This window comes from Lepisosteus platostomus, chromosome 21, assembly GCF_059453375.1.
Source record: "Lepisosteus platostomus isolate fLepPlt1 chromosome 21, fLepPlt1.hap1, whole genome shotgun sequence".
NCBI classification, from domain to species: Eukaryota; Metazoa; Chordata; class Actinopteri; order Semionotiformes; family Lepisosteidae; genus Lepisosteus; species Lepisosteus platostomus.
The window spans coordinates 4,066,393-4,084,862 of NC_142631.1; the positions used below are offsets into that span (position 1 = coordinate 4,066,393).

An 18,470-nucleotide genomic window follows, 5' to 3' on the forward strand; every position below is an offset into this window, starting at 1 on the left:
CACAGTTCTATAAACTGCCAATGGCTAATATTATGGTGTTAATTAAACACTGGTTAAATCAGTCTCAATATACAAAATTAATTTAAGTTAATCTGATCATGTCTTTATTAAAACTGCATGCTATTACCAGCTGTCTGCTGGTTTCACTCTCTAAGTTAAATGCAGGGAAGAAAACTGCATTAAAGAGGGAGGAATTGGACAAAATTGACTTTCTGGTCAGACTGCAGTTGTTATTCCTAACTGCAGTTTACTACAGAATTCCTTATCCATAATTCAGTAATTGATCCATATTTTAAAAGGCAGCAGAGCAGGAATTTCCGTAACCATAAATCATTCAAAAGGAAACATTCACTTCTTCCAGGAATCTTTCTGTCAAGAATCTGACATAGTCCAGCATACTAAATGTACTTTAAAGCAGTCAAATACAAGCATAATACAGTACAACACAGAAATATATAACAGACAGCTTAGGGAATAAAAAGTAGGGTACTGAAAGACAGATGCAATAAATCTAAAAACCTTTCTGCCTACCGCTAAATTAAAACTCAAAAGGAGGACAACCTCTTCTAAAATTAATAATGCATAATAAAATCCATAATCATTTAATAGGCTCTCCCTGAACATAAAAACAAATGCTTACAAGCAACTCAATCGCATTAGTAAAAATCTACATGCTTTTAAGGTATAGGACAAATTTGCTCAAGACAACAAACAAGAAACTGTGCTTTAAAAGCACACTGAAAAAGGTCTGTGGACTAAGTATATGGACTTATATAAGACTTTTACCTGTAAGTAACAAGGACTTATATACTATTTTTTACTACTTTATCTAAAAATGTTAAAACTGGCTGACTTGTTCATGTTAATTTCAAATGTTCAATGATACAGTTGTTGTTTAATGGCTTAATGTGCCCTCATTTCCAAACTGAGTGGAAAACATCCCGGTTTCCAAACATCAATTTCTCATTATCTGTGTGGCAGCAAATGTCTCCTGGAGAAACAACAAAACAGCGATGATCTACGATCAAAAGCTTATTTGCTAATACAAAAGTCTGACTTAAAATGAAAGCTACTGTAGGTGTACGTTGTAAAAGAGTTGGAAGTCCCAAAAGAGCATTTAAGCCGTGCTGCAGTATACAATAATGGGGATTTTATTCAATGGGCTCAGCAGTAAATCATTAAGCATTGTGCTACATCACACTATGAACTGAAACAGCATCACTAAGGCACTCAACCGGAGCAGGGGACGCAATGAAAAAAAACTGGGTGTGCAGGGGAATGAAAAAAATGTGCATTTATACTTTGTGCATAATTCTTACCACTGCTCGAAAGACTTAATATTTTAAAAAACACAGCAATGTTGAGGAGGATAGATCCTCTGGCTCATTTCCTAAATTGCTTACCTCTTAACGTTGTCCTAAGAAGCCTTTTCTTCAGACTCCTTCAGAAGAATGCAAACTTTGTGGATCAACTGTGCTAAATTTAGTTCAAGAAAAAGATACTTGCAAAGCAAAAAAAAAAAGCCAGGAAAACTACTATGAAGTCTCTCTGCTTGTATGCCATTTCAGCTTGTACCAGAAATCAAAACCATGGTTTCTGCTCTGTGCTATGTCTATTCTTCAGATTAACTCCTCTGATAAATACCAGACAGAACATGAAAGCAGTTCAGACACTGACAGTATTTTTAATGTGACCACTTCATGCTGCTTGATTTCTGAAACATTTCTGTGATTCTTTCCAACAAGATAAAGCTTTGCATGGTCTTAAACTGCTATATTTTTACTGTCACTGAGCTCTACACCCATAAAATTTAATGACTTAGAAATGCATAGCTGGTATTTGGGAAAAACTACTGCTACAGCTCTGACTTGGGCTTCTATAAGAATTCTGTAAATGCATTTGACACAGTGAAAGAATGTTGCTTAAAAGAAAACACTACTGAGAATATAGTATTTTCATTTAAAGTTTTTCACAGAACTGGCGATACAGACATTTCACTCTAAAGAGGAGATTCATCATGCACTTTTTTAAGCATGTAGTGTGGTTTCCGTAATCCCTTGAACATGGGTTTTTTTTCACATAAAACTTCCGTGTGCAGGGCAAGAACTTTCTCTTAGCTGATTTTAGCATATTCTAGGGGCATCATTATTTATGCATCACTTGGAAAGCTTACGTTAAAGAAAGACTTTCCTCTCCTGACAGCTCTGTAAGTACTGCATCACTGTACAGTATGTGAATGTATTAGTCGCTCAGGAAGAAAAGGTTTAAATCCTTGTAGGCTGGTTACTGAACTCCAAGTGTAAACTAAATATTGAGGCAACCGGTAGCAGAATTTCAAGATCTTTTTTTATGCAAATATGTGCACTAGATAGAATCTTGCACCATAATGTGCAAAAGCAGAAAACACTAGGGGATATGTTCACTCCAGTAAAGAGACAAGGATTTCAAAAAAAGGAAATAAGTCAAACTTAATATCACTTTCCATTACATTACAACTTGAGGACTTAAGCATCCTATTATTTTTCAGGGTTCGGGAAAAAGAACACTGTGGACATGAAGGCAAGACACTGCAGAGTGACAAGCCTTCCATTAAAGTGTGAAGAGTGCAAACTGTACTCAGACAACACTGTAGAGATTGGGTTGCAGCATGGGGAGGCCACAACCTGTCCTCTGCTACTTCAGCTATTGGCAGAACTGGATATTATTGAGTCAGCTATGTCTTCGCGGTAGAGCTTCTGAAGACAGCGGCCATGTCACCCTGCAGCTCACAACTGGCCGCCCACTGGAGCTCAGGAGGTGTGAGCCTGGCCAGTACCTGGGTGGGAGACCCCCCTGGGAAACACTAAGGTTGCTGCTGGAAGAGGTGTTAGTGGGGCCAGTAGGGGGCGCTCACCCTGCAATTTGTGTGAGTCCTAATGTCCCAGTATAGTGACGGGGACACTATACTGTAAAAAGGCGCCGTCCTTCGGATGAGACGTAAAAACCGAGGTCCTGACTCTCTGTGGTCATTAAAAATCCCAGGGTGTTTCTCGAAAAGAGCAGGGGTGTTACCCTGGTGTCCTGGCCAAATTTCTCCCTGGCCTTTACCAGTCATGGCCTCCTAATAATCCTCATCTCTGAACTGGCTTCATCACTCTGTTCTCCTCCCCCACTGGCGTGTGGGGAGCGGACTGGCACACTCTGGCTGCCGTCGCATCATCCAGGTGGGGCTGCACACTGGTGGTGCTGGAGGGGATCCCCATTACCTGTAAAGTGCTTTGAGTGGAGTGTCCAGAAAAGCGCTATTTAAGTGTAAGGAATATTTATAAACAGTATAAGACTGAGGGCATTTCCCTGCCTCCAGCTAATGCCTTGTTTATTAAATTGAGGTGAAAGGATGCCAAAAGAGAACAGGATTGACCAGATGCTGTGAAATAAAGACAAATCGCAGGTTTTTATCAGTTCACATTTGCTCTACAGCTGTAGGACAGTCAGCGTGAATCCCCAAGACACCACCACAGCAACACGAGGATCTGATTTAATCTCCCTAAAAACAGCTGACACAGCAGCTGGGAACTTTCTGCCTGAGTGGGAGCGATATGCAGGGGAGAACGGGTCCAATATATTTTTTTAAATATCTCCCAGTTATATCAACGGCTCCTATTTAAAAAACAAACAGGTTGTGGCACTCAAAAGCGCAAGGAAAAATAACTTATCACATTATCTGAGTATCACAAGAGAAGGCTGGTCGATTGTTTCCTGAAGATATGAAACCTAAAATTAACAGTGAAAGGATTTCTTCTTCCTGCTCTGGAAATGCATATTTGGGGTCTTAAGACGGATCCTGCAACTCACCAGCATGTAGTGAGATTGTATTTTTTTAAAAATACAGAAGGGACCTCTTGAGCCTAAAACTTAAAATTTGGGAGAAAGTCAGAAGTCAGAGACTCTTGGATGACACACACGGGATTATACACACTGATACGCAGTATTTCAGAAGTTCTGACTCAGACCTCTAATTACTTAGAAAGCTCACTTCACCCATGTCTGGAAATACCCCTCTGGACACCTAAACCTGATTTTATGACATACAAGCCAATCAAACCCATTTTCCTTTGGTCTTCAGGGTTTTAGAAAGTTAAATCGCCCGAACACTTTCCCTTCATCTCTTCTAACAGGAGGCCAGCTACAGAAGTTAGGTCTGGCAGCTCATGCATGGGGCATGAATTCACTTTGTGATGAGTCAACGGAACGCGACTAACTTACCTTGCATATTTTGTAGAGCGAGTCCTGTCCGTCACCGCCTGTGTCCTTGAAATAGTCGTGAGCTGGGAATGTCCTGTTGATGTCTCTAGTGATGGCACTGTCCTGAGGCGACTCCTGAGATGTGGGAAGAGAACAGGGAGACATCCCTTCAGATGCTGGCTGGAGGGTATCGGCTGAGTCCCAGTTCACACGGGCTCTCGGTAGAGTCACGCAACCCACATACAACAGGCAGCGATTCGGGCTTTTCCCTGAGAGGGCCAGCTTCCAGCTGGATTTGCCGAAGAGGGGACAGGAAAGCACAAACCCCTGGCTAAAATCCAGGGGGCACCACTCTACAAAAAAAAACCCAGCTGCTCAGCTCAACTCATCAGTCATCTCAACTCATCTCATAGCTTGCTTTGAAGCGCACACCAAGAAGATCAAGGGACCCAAGGGGAATTAGAGCAAAACAGACTCAGCTCTACATTAAAGTCATTATAAGCTCCAGTATAACAAAACAGGAATTCACACTCTATGCTGTTGGGCAAGATGAAGCACTTTCAAATACCGTGTTCTTAGAGAGCTGACTGCTCTCCTACAATACTGATGAGACATAGGCTTCATTACAGATTTAAGACTCTAAACAAACTTGATAGAGCATTTACAGGCTCTCATGCAAAGCTCTGATCAAATCTCCTTAGCAAATAAACAGGGATCTATACGGTATGAGAAAGCAATAATATCAGCTTCTTGTCAGCTCCCGTTATTCAACAGCAATTATTCAAGAGTGCCAAGCTAATTTCTGAATTTCTGTCACGGATACCTCTCTCTGAGAGCTTTTCATTACTGCTAATGAAGTTCTGAAAGTGTTTCATGAGGCATCGCTTTCTGAAAACAAAAAATAATGTCCTCTCCGAAAATAACCAGAACCCCAATGGAGGCTTCCTACGAATAAGGCACTGATATCTGATAATTACTTTCAAACCCTGCAGAGATATAAGCCACATAACACACCAGCTGTACTTGCAGACCTTAAAGACTGTGGATTAAGGTTTGCCGACATCTTTTTGTAAACCTGCACACGGATATTTGCAAAAGACACAGGAACAGAAAACGGGATGACAAAAGCAGTAGAAGCCGAAGTCTTAAAAAAAAACCCTTGGTCAGTTATGTATTTTGTAAAAAGTATGACTTTTAATGTACTCTTCACATCACGCAGGCAAAAGGAAACACTGCGCGTTTAAAAGATATAAAGTCATTCATCCCCCTTCCAATTCTGCTTGTTTTCTGCTCAGTTTCTATTCTGCGCTCATTTTCAATTCCAAACTTTCCATGAAGGTACCAGCAAGTGCTGCCACAGCAACACTAGGATTTCTCAAGGAAAAGTAAAAGGCCTGAGGCAGCATTCTGGAACGCAAATGATCCACATCTCCCAGGCTGTTTTAGGACATTTTACACGTACCAAGACCCTGGCACAAAAATGCATCTCTAATCAGAAACCCAAAATAGCTGAATGTTTTGACAGCTGGAATTCCACCTTAATACTTCTCATGAATTCAATTCTGTCATGAATATAAATGCATTCTATGCACTTCCCCCCAAACAAGTGGGAAAGCTTAGGAAAATCTAACTTGTCAAGATTCTCTAAATCTCAGAGTGGGACATGCATCTGAACCTACACACAGATCTTCCTTTATTATGAAAACCTACATCCTGAAGGACTGTATGTCTGCATTACTACTAACACAAAGCTTGATCACAGAAACGCTGTGCATCTATCTATCCTTTCTCGCATAGTCACTTAGTACATAGTGACGAGGACTGGGACAAATCAGAGCCTATCCTATAAATGTAGGGAGCAGTACTGAGGACGCACAGCTGTGCTCCCTCTAGTTGGTAAATCAATCCATCGCATCATCCATGGTGAAAAAGGTTTCCTTTAGAAGGCAGAATTTAGGATCATGGATCCAATTAAACAAGGATTTGGAAATCAGCCCACCGGGTGAAAACCCAGATGAACGCAGGAAGCACGTGTGAGCTCCACACAGACAGATGCCTATGCAAGACCTGAACCCAGGACACTGTGAGTGAACTATAAAGCAGTAACACTGAACACTTCTGATTCTTTTTCTGATGACGATAGTCTGCCAATAAAAACTGTAAAACTTGAACATTATTTAGAACTCCGGAAATGCACAGCTAATGTTTTTTTTTTTAATTGGAAGATCATGGTGAAAAAGGTTTCCTTTAATTAATAGCAAATAAGCAGGCTAGTAGTCCATCTCCACTGTCATTTATTATAACTGGGCTTATTATGAAGTAAATGGATTAAACCACTTTTCCCTTGCAAACAAAATAAAATTATCTGCCATGTATATGTATTTATATAATAATATTTTAGGGTGTTTTCAGTAACAAATAAAAAACTGTAATGTCATGGTTGTAAGTTTTACTTGACTCAGAAGATATAAAGAAATAAAGCTGATTTAGGCCTGTGGCAATATCAATGTTGTTGACTTCAGAGAGTTAATGCATCAACTGCTCAATATTGCAATATACAGACCATACAGAGACAGTTGTATTTAGTTTGAAATCATGTGAAGCGCTATTATTACAGACAGAGGCCATTCCAATAAAAGTACAGCTTTTCATTATTTCGGTACACCTGGCCAGTGTTCGCTTTGCTATAGAAAAAGGAGTGAATACTCGTACATCCAGTCTGATGTTTCTTAGCAGTTTTTGGTGACATTCTTTCAGCCCTAAAAGTGTTCAGGATTCAGCGTTCAGGTTCTGCCTAAAAACATTCACTTTTACAAAACACACAGGCATCAGTGGTAACTCAACACAATGAGACAAAGGTGTGAATACTTTTGCAAGGCCCTACAGGTGTGTAGTCCTGTACAACATAAAAACAGAAGCTGCTGTACGTAACTGGAGAGGACCACACTCTGGAACTGTGCACAGGAACACGAGAAAGATTACAAATGAGAACAGGCCATTTGACTTATCTAGCCCACCTGATACTAGTTAGATAAGATAAGATCACTTTATCGGCCCTATACAATTTCTTGCATTAGGAATTTGTCTTTTTCGCAGACCCCAGCTTGCTCTCCATGAGACACACAGACAGGGAGAGAAGCTGGGGGTCAGAGCGCAGGGTCAGCCATTTATACAGCGCCCCTGGAGCAGCTGGGGTGAAGGGCCTCGCTCAGGGGCCCAACGGAGTAGGATTCCTCTGCCGGCCATGGAATACAAACCGGCAACCCTCCAGCCACAGGCGCAGATCCTGAGCCACAGTGCCTTCGCACCGCCCCCTTGGATCAATAGTTAAGCGATCCAAGAGTCTATTCCAGCTAGTTCTTGAATGAAGCCAACATATCAGCATTAACCCCAAGGCTGGGTAGCTTGTTCCTTAAAGCTCTGGTTAAAGTAGTGACTCCATTTCCGTCTTTTAAATGAACATCGTTTCCACCTGTGTCTTCTGTTTTGTGCTTCACTGTTATTTTGAAGAAGTACTCTGGGTTATATTTGTCTTTAAACACTTTGAATACTTGTGTCAGGTCCCCTACTGTACTGTACTACACACGCCCGGGGCTACAAAGCATGAGCACAGTATAATTATCTTCAATGAGCTTCACAGCACTTTTTTTAACGACATGTTTGACAGCAGCCATGGTCCTTTTAAAGTCTGCATGGATGTTTTTGGGGGTGGCCAATTGTCATGAAATGACTGGCATCTGATCCAGCAAGGTGAAGTTGTATTTCACACAATCACTGTTGATATCTGTAAATGACAGGTGACATTTTCAAATGATCAAAACAGGAGGGAGGCAGGAGGAATGTATGTACACAAAATCCAAACGGTTAAGAGTTGATCAAATGCATTTCCATAATATTTCAATGGGCTAAAGCATTTTTAATGAAATGCTAATAACATGTTTAGGCTTGTTTTATCGAAATCTCACTTCATCCCTGGTTGCAGGTACAATTCGTACGCATTCAGCAAACCTCCTGAAGTGACATGTTGGAACAGTGGTATCTCGAGATTTTCAGGCACAAGAGACACAAAGCTGCACAAGTTTTATCAAAGCAACTTAGACACAAGTTCTCTCTTTATACATTTACGCAAACTAAGCTTTCTTTACAGTATTACAATTGGTTCTGTTACTCATCTGCGGCATTTCTTGTACTTCAAATGCATTGCAGCCCATCATGCGAAATCAAAAATCCATAAAACGCACTCTGACAGTATTTTCGACTCCAAACAGACAAACATTTGCCTTGGAGTTACAACTGTCACTTCAATTTTTCAGGATATAGCTGTTTCTGTGACTTTTGCACCCCAAAGGCAAGGTTTAAATTCAAAGCCTGGAAAAATAAGCACTTTGGTGAATACAATTCACCCCCCAGAAAGCAGCATATTTCAATTCATTTTAAAAGAGCTTATTCCCAGATGGAACAGTTGCTCCTCTGTCCTGTTTTGGAAAGTCACATTTTAAAAACATAGTCAAAAGTTAACAGAACTTCCTTCAGGATACCAATTAAAACTGTTGACAATCCAGGATGATGATGATATTAATATTATAAATAATTCCTAACATTTAGATTATGCTTTTCATCCCAAAGGATTCCTAGAACTTCAGTTACAGAGAAGAGAGAAACAGCCCCATGAACCGAAATTATGGGGAACATTTCAGAAGACAGGGAGGCCAGACTATAAGCTCAGACTGGAATTTGATCAGGATACCAGGACAACATTCCTAGTCTTATGAACAATGCCCTGGGACCTTAAATGACCACATAGTCAATACCTCCTATAGTATTACGTACTATGTTACAAGCATGAAAGTAAGCACACATTTTTGAAAGACCTAATACTTGCTATACTACAGTATAGTATACTATTACTATGGATTCAGCACTTCTTTAGTAGAGCTCACTGAAGAATCGAAGGAGTCTTGGCAGATTAACATAAAAAATGTTGGGAAATCACATCTGACCAGGAAGCCCATCAAGAAAAATTCAGAAGGTTCTTCTTTACAAAGAAGATCAATTGAAGATGATTAAATCTTATTCCGAACTAAGATTCTTTTTTTCTGTTACTACACAACAAAAAAGGCCTTTCACCCCCCCACACAGAAATAATGTAAGTCATTTAGTTATTTAAAAGAATCTGTGCTTTGGACTTCAAAAAATATTCTTAGAGACTGGGAACGTAAAAATCACGTCATTCATTTTTTGTTCGGACCAACTGCTATCCATTTTGCTCTTCAAGGCCGAACACCAGAATAACAGGCTGCCAGGCAAACAAACTTGCTCTCCATTTCACAGCAGGCCAGCACAACAGGTGCAACTATAATAATGTTATAATGTTTCTTTATTAGCCCTATACAATTTCTTGCATTTGGAATTCGTCTTTTCGCATACCCCAGCTTTTCTCCAAGGAGACACAGACACACAGACAGGGAGAGAAGCTGGGGGTCAGAGCGCAGGGTCTGCCATTGTACGGCGCCCCTGGAGCAGTTGGGGTTAAGGGCCTTGCTCAGGGGCCCAACGGAGTAGGATTCCTCTGCCGGCCGCGGGATTTGAACCGGCAACCTTCCAGTCACAGGCGCAGATCCTGAGCCACAGAGCCAACTAGCACCCCAGCTTCAAAAACGCCTGTTAGAGGATTGGGGTTCAGAACTCCAGGCCGAGGTAAATTAAGGACACCACAATATTTATTTTTCTTCCAACAACTCAGCTTTCAGTAAGATACTGCAAAAGCGTAAGTCGTCTTCACAAAACCACTCCAAGATCCTATAGAACGTCAGGACTTCAGTGCTTGTTCTCTAGACGGGTTCCCTCTCTGTAGCTGACATTTAGAAACACTGTACAACCATGACCCTACTACCTCAACTGCCAGCCTACACTACTCACTAAAGTACGTTTTTAAAGTCCTCAAAACAGGCCCAGGACAGAACAAACATTCAGGCAGAATAAACCTTCCATCATGCTTCGTTCTAAGCCATTTATGTCACTCTCTCGACTAGGAAAAAAGTATTTTGTGGTAACAAATAAAATCACAAACCGTTTTGCTATAATTAGTTTTACAACCTCCAGTGTTGTACTGTTACCAATTACCTTAAAATATTCCTTAATGTAGTTAAAATAATATTGAGCTCTTTGTTCCAAAGAAATATCCTATTAATCTATCATTTCACGACAGGTCATTAACTTGCCCTCAGTAATGCATGTCTTCTGTATTAAAAGTGTTTTGAACAGAGTTGTGTGGAAAGTTGCCTGCCAAAAGCCTGAAGATGTGTAAGCGAGGTGCTACATCTCCAATTTATTCTCCTGCATGAATATATCATTCAAATGAAATAACCAAGCAGAACATCTGTCAGACAGGCACAGGGAATGAATTAGTGTAGCAGATGATCTTTTAACTTTAATGTGCCACCCTTCAATGTTTAATTATCCGTTAGTTAAATTATAGATGGCCTGCTTATCCAGTACAGAAAAGCCACTCTAAATAATGCATTTGTGTGGGTTTGGCATCAGAAATAATGCGATCTGGGCAACTCTAGCATGAACCCTGTACTGGAACACCCAAGTGAACAGATTTGAAACAGTAGCGTGCTCCACTGCTAAGTAAAGCTATTCACATTAAATGTGGACTCACTGTAAGGGACTAAAGGACAATATTTCAACAAAATCGTGGTTCTTTTTTTTTTTTACAGACAGGACTCTCTTCTCCTCACACCTGAAGAGGGCTCCGCGGCCGAAACGTTGCGTTTTCTTTCTGCTCTTTTCAGCATGGAATAAACCTATTACTTGGACTCTTCTTGGACAACAAATTGGTCACCAGCTGCAAAGCATATATAAAACATCCCGGCGTGTTCTCATTCTCTTGGAATTAAAATAGTTTTTGCTTAAATATCTGCGGTCTACCTAATGTGCGTCTCAATTAACACAGCAAATGACCCGGAGCTAGAAAAACATCAAAATGCTTCATAAACATAAAGCTCAACATTTTCTTTGTCCTTGTAATTTGAATTTGTGAGAGTTCTCTCTCCAGTAGCCAAAGGCATTATACTGATAGCAGAGATTAGGGGCAAAACAAACTGCAGACTGCTTTGCGAGCAGCACCGTATCTGACGCTGCACACTGAGCTTGCCTTTGTTAGTTCTATACGCTCCCTCTCTGTAGCTGTCAAGAGTCTGAGGAAATGTTGCAACCCTGTCACTCAAACCACACAAAGGCGGCAGTGACTGCTAACTTGCAAAGGCCAGAAGTAAAGAATCTGTTGAAATGCCATTTCACTCTGGGGGCAATTAAAAAGAAAGCAGATGTCAGGCTTCGAACTATTTTATTGGAGCTCTTCGGAGACCGGCGTATGCCCGACTCCGTAAACAGCATACATTATTTATTTTGGCTTTAACCGCAGGAGGTTTGAGTTAAAACGGTTATGGAGGTGATGCCCTGGTGGCTCTGAGACTCTGGGTTTGATTCCAGACTGGGGATCCTTCTGTGTGGTGTTTGCATGTTCTCTCTGAATCCACATGAGTTTTCTCCCAGTGCCTTGGTGTCCTCTTAATTTCCAAAAACCTGTGACCTAAGCTGATATACTGCAATAAACTGGATGTGTGCATATTGCAGTCCAAGACATGGTCCTGCCTTGATCCCTATGTATCCAGGATGGGATCCAGATTATCCTCTCTGGGAATAAGCGGTTTCCTGGTAGTATTTGGACGGTGTCAAGGCAAACTAGTGAGACACTTAAATTAACAAATGCTCAAACCATAGACTTGAATTTATTCAATCTTGATTTTAAAATCTAACTATCATCAAGCCTTGTTAAATCAACAGAGCTTACAGATGAGTATCATTCATTTTGTATCACTTTACACTAAAAATGATGACCAATGAATACCCCTCACCTATGTATGGAGGCACTCTGAGACTCAGCTGCATAAGATATTTGTTTCATGGGAAAGTAGCTGAAACAGTAGCTTGCCAGTGACGGTCAACCTACAGAGTGTCATATCCCTTGAGATTTTCCCCACATCAGCTTATTTTTATTAGCGCTGCCTCCGATTCGATTCCAATCGTTGCCCAACCAGCTTCTGCTGCCTTCTTCCCCGACCAAGCTACCTGACCATGTTCAAAAACAATCCAGTGAAAGGCAAGAAATTAACCTTTTCTCTTTTTCTGGAAAATAAATCTCTTGGGAATCTAAAATGCTTTTACTCCAAAATGTCAAGGACGCAAGAAAAAAAATTCCAAAGCTGAAATCTTAGGCACTGCTTAAGTAAACATGCTACAGTGACGTTTTTGGCAAAGGTCTGGATATGAGGGGCTTCGCTCACCAGACATGAAAGAGTACATGAAGTACCAAACTGAACTTGCGCAAGCAGTGACCCATTGAGTTGCGTGTAATAACAAGGTAAAAGACAAAAGTTTGCACTCCCAAAGGTGATAAATCTCTGGTCACCCACAACACAGACACATACGATGGAAATCAGCACATCATAAGGACACATGTGTACCTCAAGCACAGGTTTAATGAGAAAATGTTCCTTATTTTATGGTGCACCAGAAGATGTGTGTGAACAAATGTAAAGACACTGGCTATAAAGCACAGGGGAGAGATCGAGAACATCAAAGGAAATGTATAGTTCTAGGCAAAAGTTTGGGCACCCCTGGTCAAACTACATGTTTCACAGAATGTCTAAGTGAAAAGAAGTTTCTGCAGGGTACAAACGTAAACATGATGTATTTCTCCAGGTTTTAAAGCACAATTACTATATATCGGCAGAATTTAACAGATTGAAAAATATAAAACAGTGAATGTGATGTGAAAAAGGGTTAACATCTTTTCCATCACTTCCATCAAATAGGGGACATCTTCTCATTAAACCTGTGCTTGTGGTATATGCATTCTCTTTACGATGTGCTGATTTCCATCATGTCAGGACCTTGTGGACAGTTTAAAAGCAGGTACATAAGCCGTAACATAAAACATGCACAACTGGAACTTTTCGGAGATGAGGTAGCTGTATCCTATAGTGACAGTATTGTGAGCTCACTCTGAGATCTGATGAGAACATCTTCTAACATTGTGAGGGCATGGCCTGCCTGCTTAACTCCGGGTTCTGCTGTTCCTACAGGTGCGGGAGCCTCTATTTCTAAATTGGCAACCTTTCCTGTCTGCAAGAAGAGCTTCCACGTTCAACCAGGCATGCAGCTTTTTTTCAAGATGCATCTCAGCCCAGTACATCTGCTTTTCATCTCCGCAAACTTTATTTAAACATTTCAAAAATTCAAAAAAAGAAGAAGAATGTTTCTGAATATCATGGACTGATATCATTTACTTCTGCTATCTCTCCCTTACGTGCATATACTAGCATGCACTTAGCTTATTCACCTCATGTAAATTAAGACCTAAAGTTTAAGCCACATATTTGCACTCATTGCTTCAGAACCTGGTGAATGAGGGACAATATACTGAATGTTCATTAATGATGGCATAAAAATAAACAAATTTACAAAGGCAGTGCTCTTTCACTAGAGTTCACACAGCAGGCACTGCTCATAGTCAGAAGGAAATTATGCAACCCCTTGAGCAGAGGTATTGCAAAAGAGAAGCAAAGAAAAGTTCAGAAGCAAAGAAAGTATTCATTCTGATGCCCATGGCAAAGTACTTAGATCATAAGATAAGATCACTTTTTTCGCAGACCCCAGCGTGCTCTCCATGAGAGAGACAGACAGGGAGAGAGAGAAGCTGGGGGTCAGAGCGCAGGGTCAGCCATTTATACGGCGTCCCTGGAGCAGCTGGGGTTAAGGGCCTTGCTCAGGGGCCCAACGGAGTAGGATTCCTCTGCCGGCCGCAGGATATGAACCAGAAACCTTCCAGCCACAGGCGCAGATCCTGAGCCACAGAGCCACTGCACTGCCCTCAATCAAAAGCGAATCAAAGCTAATTAAAAGATGCGTAACAATACACAAGGAAAACACGTAAGTATATCCTGATATATATATAGTCCTACATGTATAGACCTATACCAGTCCCCATGTATAGTAACATCCCTCTCCAAAGGACCACTGTTTGAAAGACCACCTTCAATAGAAAGTTGTATGGAGTCCACACGCCTTCAAAACATTCAGAGCTCTATCCCAACTGTTCCAGCAGGCTTGCCTTCAGTTCAGGCTGTGATCAGCATGACTGTGATGAAGATAACTGCATGTTGGACTGAACCACATGTCCAACCAGCTTGATCTGAGATTTGTAAGTCTGTCTCGTGTTTCTCAAGCCAAACACACGTTGCTTACTACCGGGAGTCTATTCGCTTGTCTGTGTGCGCGGGGGGGGGGGGCTGTTCAAAATATTTTGTCCATTGACTGTGCGCACATCTAAGCATTTGAGTAAGACGGCCACAACTTGGAAGAGATAAAAAACATTCTAGATTTGCACAGATCGCATGAAGACAAGTGATTGAACTGTCTCAGCAACTTTGGTGGGATAAAAGGTGACATTATCCAAAGTGTACAACTAAAATGTATTAATTCGCTTAGTTGGTGTTGGCAGTGACCTGTGGTAACTGTGAAAGGACTGCACACTGTTAAAAGCTATGCCAAATAATTGACTTATTTTTTAGTTTGAGCTTTCCATGATATGAGTTCAATCGCCACTGAACACTGCACATCTTCAGTGCATTTTAATTACTCGGTTGTTGCGTTGATTTGTTAAAAAAAAAATGAATCCTTCATTTAACTAGAAAAGTCAATTGCTAATAAATTATTTACCGTGAAAACTTGGGAGAGCACCAATCTGCATGGCAGAAACTTTTACCCAAGCAATCGGACTGAACCACCTTGCTCATGGGTACAAAAGCAGTGACCCCCCCCCCCCCCCCGACTGGACTGCACCACTCTAACTGTGTTCTGCTGCCATTTCCAAAATGGCAAACTTTCAGTGCTGAAGGCTGGAAGTGCAGAAGGTCAGACAAAAAAAAAACAAACGTGAGGCTTATTTAATATGTTAATCGAATGCAGTCATGCAGACGAAAACAATCAATTTAATCAGGGCTAAAATGTTTCCCTAAAATACTTACAAAAATGAAAACAAAAACACTCCTAACAAGGTATCTAATTAAAATGCAAATCACTTTTTTCTTTTGGGTTTAGTTTAAGCTGAAACCAACTCACTGGCTTAATTTCCCACAGGAGAATGTACTGCAGTTTGAAGGTTAAAGGAGTGCCCTATTGTCTCTCTGGGCTAAAGAGCCAGAACCCACTATTCAGGAACGTACAGCAACAGCACTCTGGGGGCAACGGGCTTCCTGTGTGGGGTGCAGTCTCGTCTTGGAACCCCTGCTTCCAGTACAAGCTCTGGGCTGTCACAACCCTTAACCGAAAGAAGTGCTTTTCTGACAATACGTGGTTGGGGAAGTTGGGGGGTCAGTTTTCAAAGACAAAAAGAACATTACGAGCTGATTAAATGAAAACGAATGCAAGAAATATCTGCTGCTAAACAGTGTGACATTACGGATGTTACGAGTAACTTGAGAGAGAGAGAGAGTTCATCAACTAGCCTAAGTTAGTGAATTCCGAATGCATCTAATTTTAGCTACAGCTCTCCTGGTGTTTTTGAAAGGGGGCCAGGCATTTGTAATGCCATCTTACCAGAGGCTGTTGTGTTGTGTGGCGAGGGGGCTTAAGAGAGGTGAGAAGGTAGCAGCGGTCTCACTCGGCAGTCATTAATCCTTCTCTCTGAAAAAGATTTGGCACCAGACCCTGGCTGGGCCAGAAGTGAAGCACTTTGGTGGTCTGAATCATACTCCTCAAGGACTTCAGTTCACATCACACAGCCCACGACGGGCCAACTGAAAATAACCGCGAAATACATGGGGATTTATTTAAAGAAAGGGCATTTAAGCAGCGTCACCATTTCAAGTTACTCCTTATTCCACGGCAGAGTGGGGAGATAATGCAACAGCTACACATATACAGCATTTTTCTTGACACTTCACTTTAGTGCTTTACAGGTAATGGGGATCCCACTACTACCACCAGTGTGCAGCCCCACCTGAATGATGTGACAGCAGCCAGAGTGCGCCAGTCTGCTCCCCACACATCAGCTCTCAGTGGGGAGGAGAACAGAGTGATGAAGCCAGCTCAGAGATGGGGATTATTAGGAGGCCATGATTAGTAAAGGCCTGGGAGAAATTTGCCCAGGATACTGGTGTAACACCCCTACTGAGAAACACCTTGGGATTTTTAATGACCAAGGAGAGTCAGGACCTCAGTTTTATCTTACCCAAAGGACTGCACCGTTTCTAGAGTATAGTATGCCTATCACTACACTGGGGCATTAGGACCCACACATACAGCAGGGTGAGTGCCCCCTCCCTACTGGTCCCACTAACACCTCTTCCAGCAACAACCTTAGCTTTCCCAGGAGGTCACCCATCCAGGTACTCACCAGGCTCACACACCTCCTGGTTCTAAAAATCTGAAAGATACTAAAAATCCACATCTCATCCCACTTTTCAGCACAGGTCAAGCACTGAAGGGCCAGCTGGCATCGTAAATGTTTGGGAATGTCACAGCGCTCTCCATACTTACAGAAATTACTACAGTGCCCGACGAATCTGGTGTGTCGTGAAAGAAAAAGATATGCAATCCTGTCTCAAGTTGATTTTAAAGCCTTCCAGTTGATTGATCCATTAATTCAACTGACTTGAAAACTCAGCTTGTGAAGATATTTGCCTTAATCAGCTTAAAGCAGATTGAGGACAGATATGACTGCTGACAGTGCATCGGCAGAAGGAGATGGCTGATCAAGACCGTTTCACTTAAACTAAAGAACCGATTTTTGATGGGAAGAGGGGGGGGGGTAGTCTTTCAAGCTGCTTGGGTGGCATCAAAGTTGGCAATGAAGGATCGACTTAATCAAGGAAATGTTTCTGCTGAACGTCTCGCCAAAAGACGCAGCTTAAGCTCAGTAAAAGTTGGCGGGTCAAAAATGACGCGTTAGCAACACTGCAATTCCATCTTCTTATTCAGCAGCACCACATCCAAGTGATTAGTTTGCTTGATTCTACAAGAACACAATTCATGTACGCTTGTGTATGTCAGATCCAATATGCGGTGAAGATTAAACTCTCTATTAATAGACTAATAATACACTAATTAAGGCCTAATTAAATGTTTCCAATGCTTGATAAGTATTACAGAGGTTATGAAAAATAGGACTTACTATTCATTATGGTAGAGTTCATTTTTTAAAATAATACTAACAATCAAGCAACCAAATACATGGGATTCACTTACTAATTTGTGGGAAAACTCCGTAAAACGTAAACAGCCTAGCATTTAATTAAGACATAATGATGAATTCAAATTGAAGATGACCATACCTAAAGGTGACGGGTCATCATGATCATTGAAAGAGATCCTGACCTATTGGTGGAAATTCCTTCTTAATTTTGAATTATTGTATTGTCTACCTCTGTTTGTACAGTCCATGTACATACCAGTGAAAGCATTCTGTGACAACCTGTTGCAAGTATAAAACTGGACTGGTGAGTTGTGGGTAGCACAGTGATGTGCAGTGGGTAGCATTGCTGTCTTGCAGGACTGGGGCCCTGGGTTCGATCACCTGTGTTCAGGTGGGTTTCCTCCCACAGACCAAAGACACGCTGGTGGGTTAACTGGTTTCTGTTAGACTGGCCCTGGTGCGAGTGTGTGCGAGCTTGTGTCTGTGTGTGCCCTGTGATGGCGTCTTGTCCAGGGTGTATCCTGCCTTGTGCCCACTGCTTGCTGGGATAGACTCTGGCTTCTCCTGTGACCCTACACTGGATAATACAGTTAGAAAATGAATGGATGAGTCAATGTGTTGAAAAAGGATCCAATTTCAACCTGTCAAGATGTGTTAAGCACAAATACACCCAGTACTCAATACAGCATCCCCCCACCCACCCACCCGCCCCCCAACATGCATCGTTTCCCTACTATTTTTGTAGCCTGCTGTGAGAAATGTTTTTTCAGGGCTATTTCTCAAGCTAATGTTGTGCTGAGAACCACATAGAACCCCTCCGTGCACACACCCTTTGGAAGGCTTGTCCATGTCAAAAAAAAAAAAAAAGCAGAAAGAAAGCAAAGAATGACAGGAAGAAAGAGTAACAAACAAAGAAAAGTCAGTGGAAAACAGCCATGAAAAATAAATCATTTCAGCATGGCAAAAAATTCCCAGCGCAGAT

The 18,470-nt window shown here is 41.5% G+C and overlaps 1 protein-coding gene across 5 annotated transcripts in view; it reads right to left on the bottom strand.

Moving 5' to 3' along the window:
- Positions 1-18,470, bottom strand: part of rabgap1 (RAB GTPase activating protein 1) — a 145,348-nt gene that overhangs the window by 39,332 nt on the left and 87,546 nt on the right. For all 5 annotated transcript variants that reach the window (XM_088615292.1, XM_088615293.1, XM_088615291.1 and 2 more), the window contains one exon: positions 4,246-4,359. In XM_088615292.1, coding sequence (XP_088471418.1) covers positions 4,246-4,359 — 114 coding nt within the window. The remainder of the gene's footprint in view (positions 1-4,245; positions 4,360-18,470) is intronic.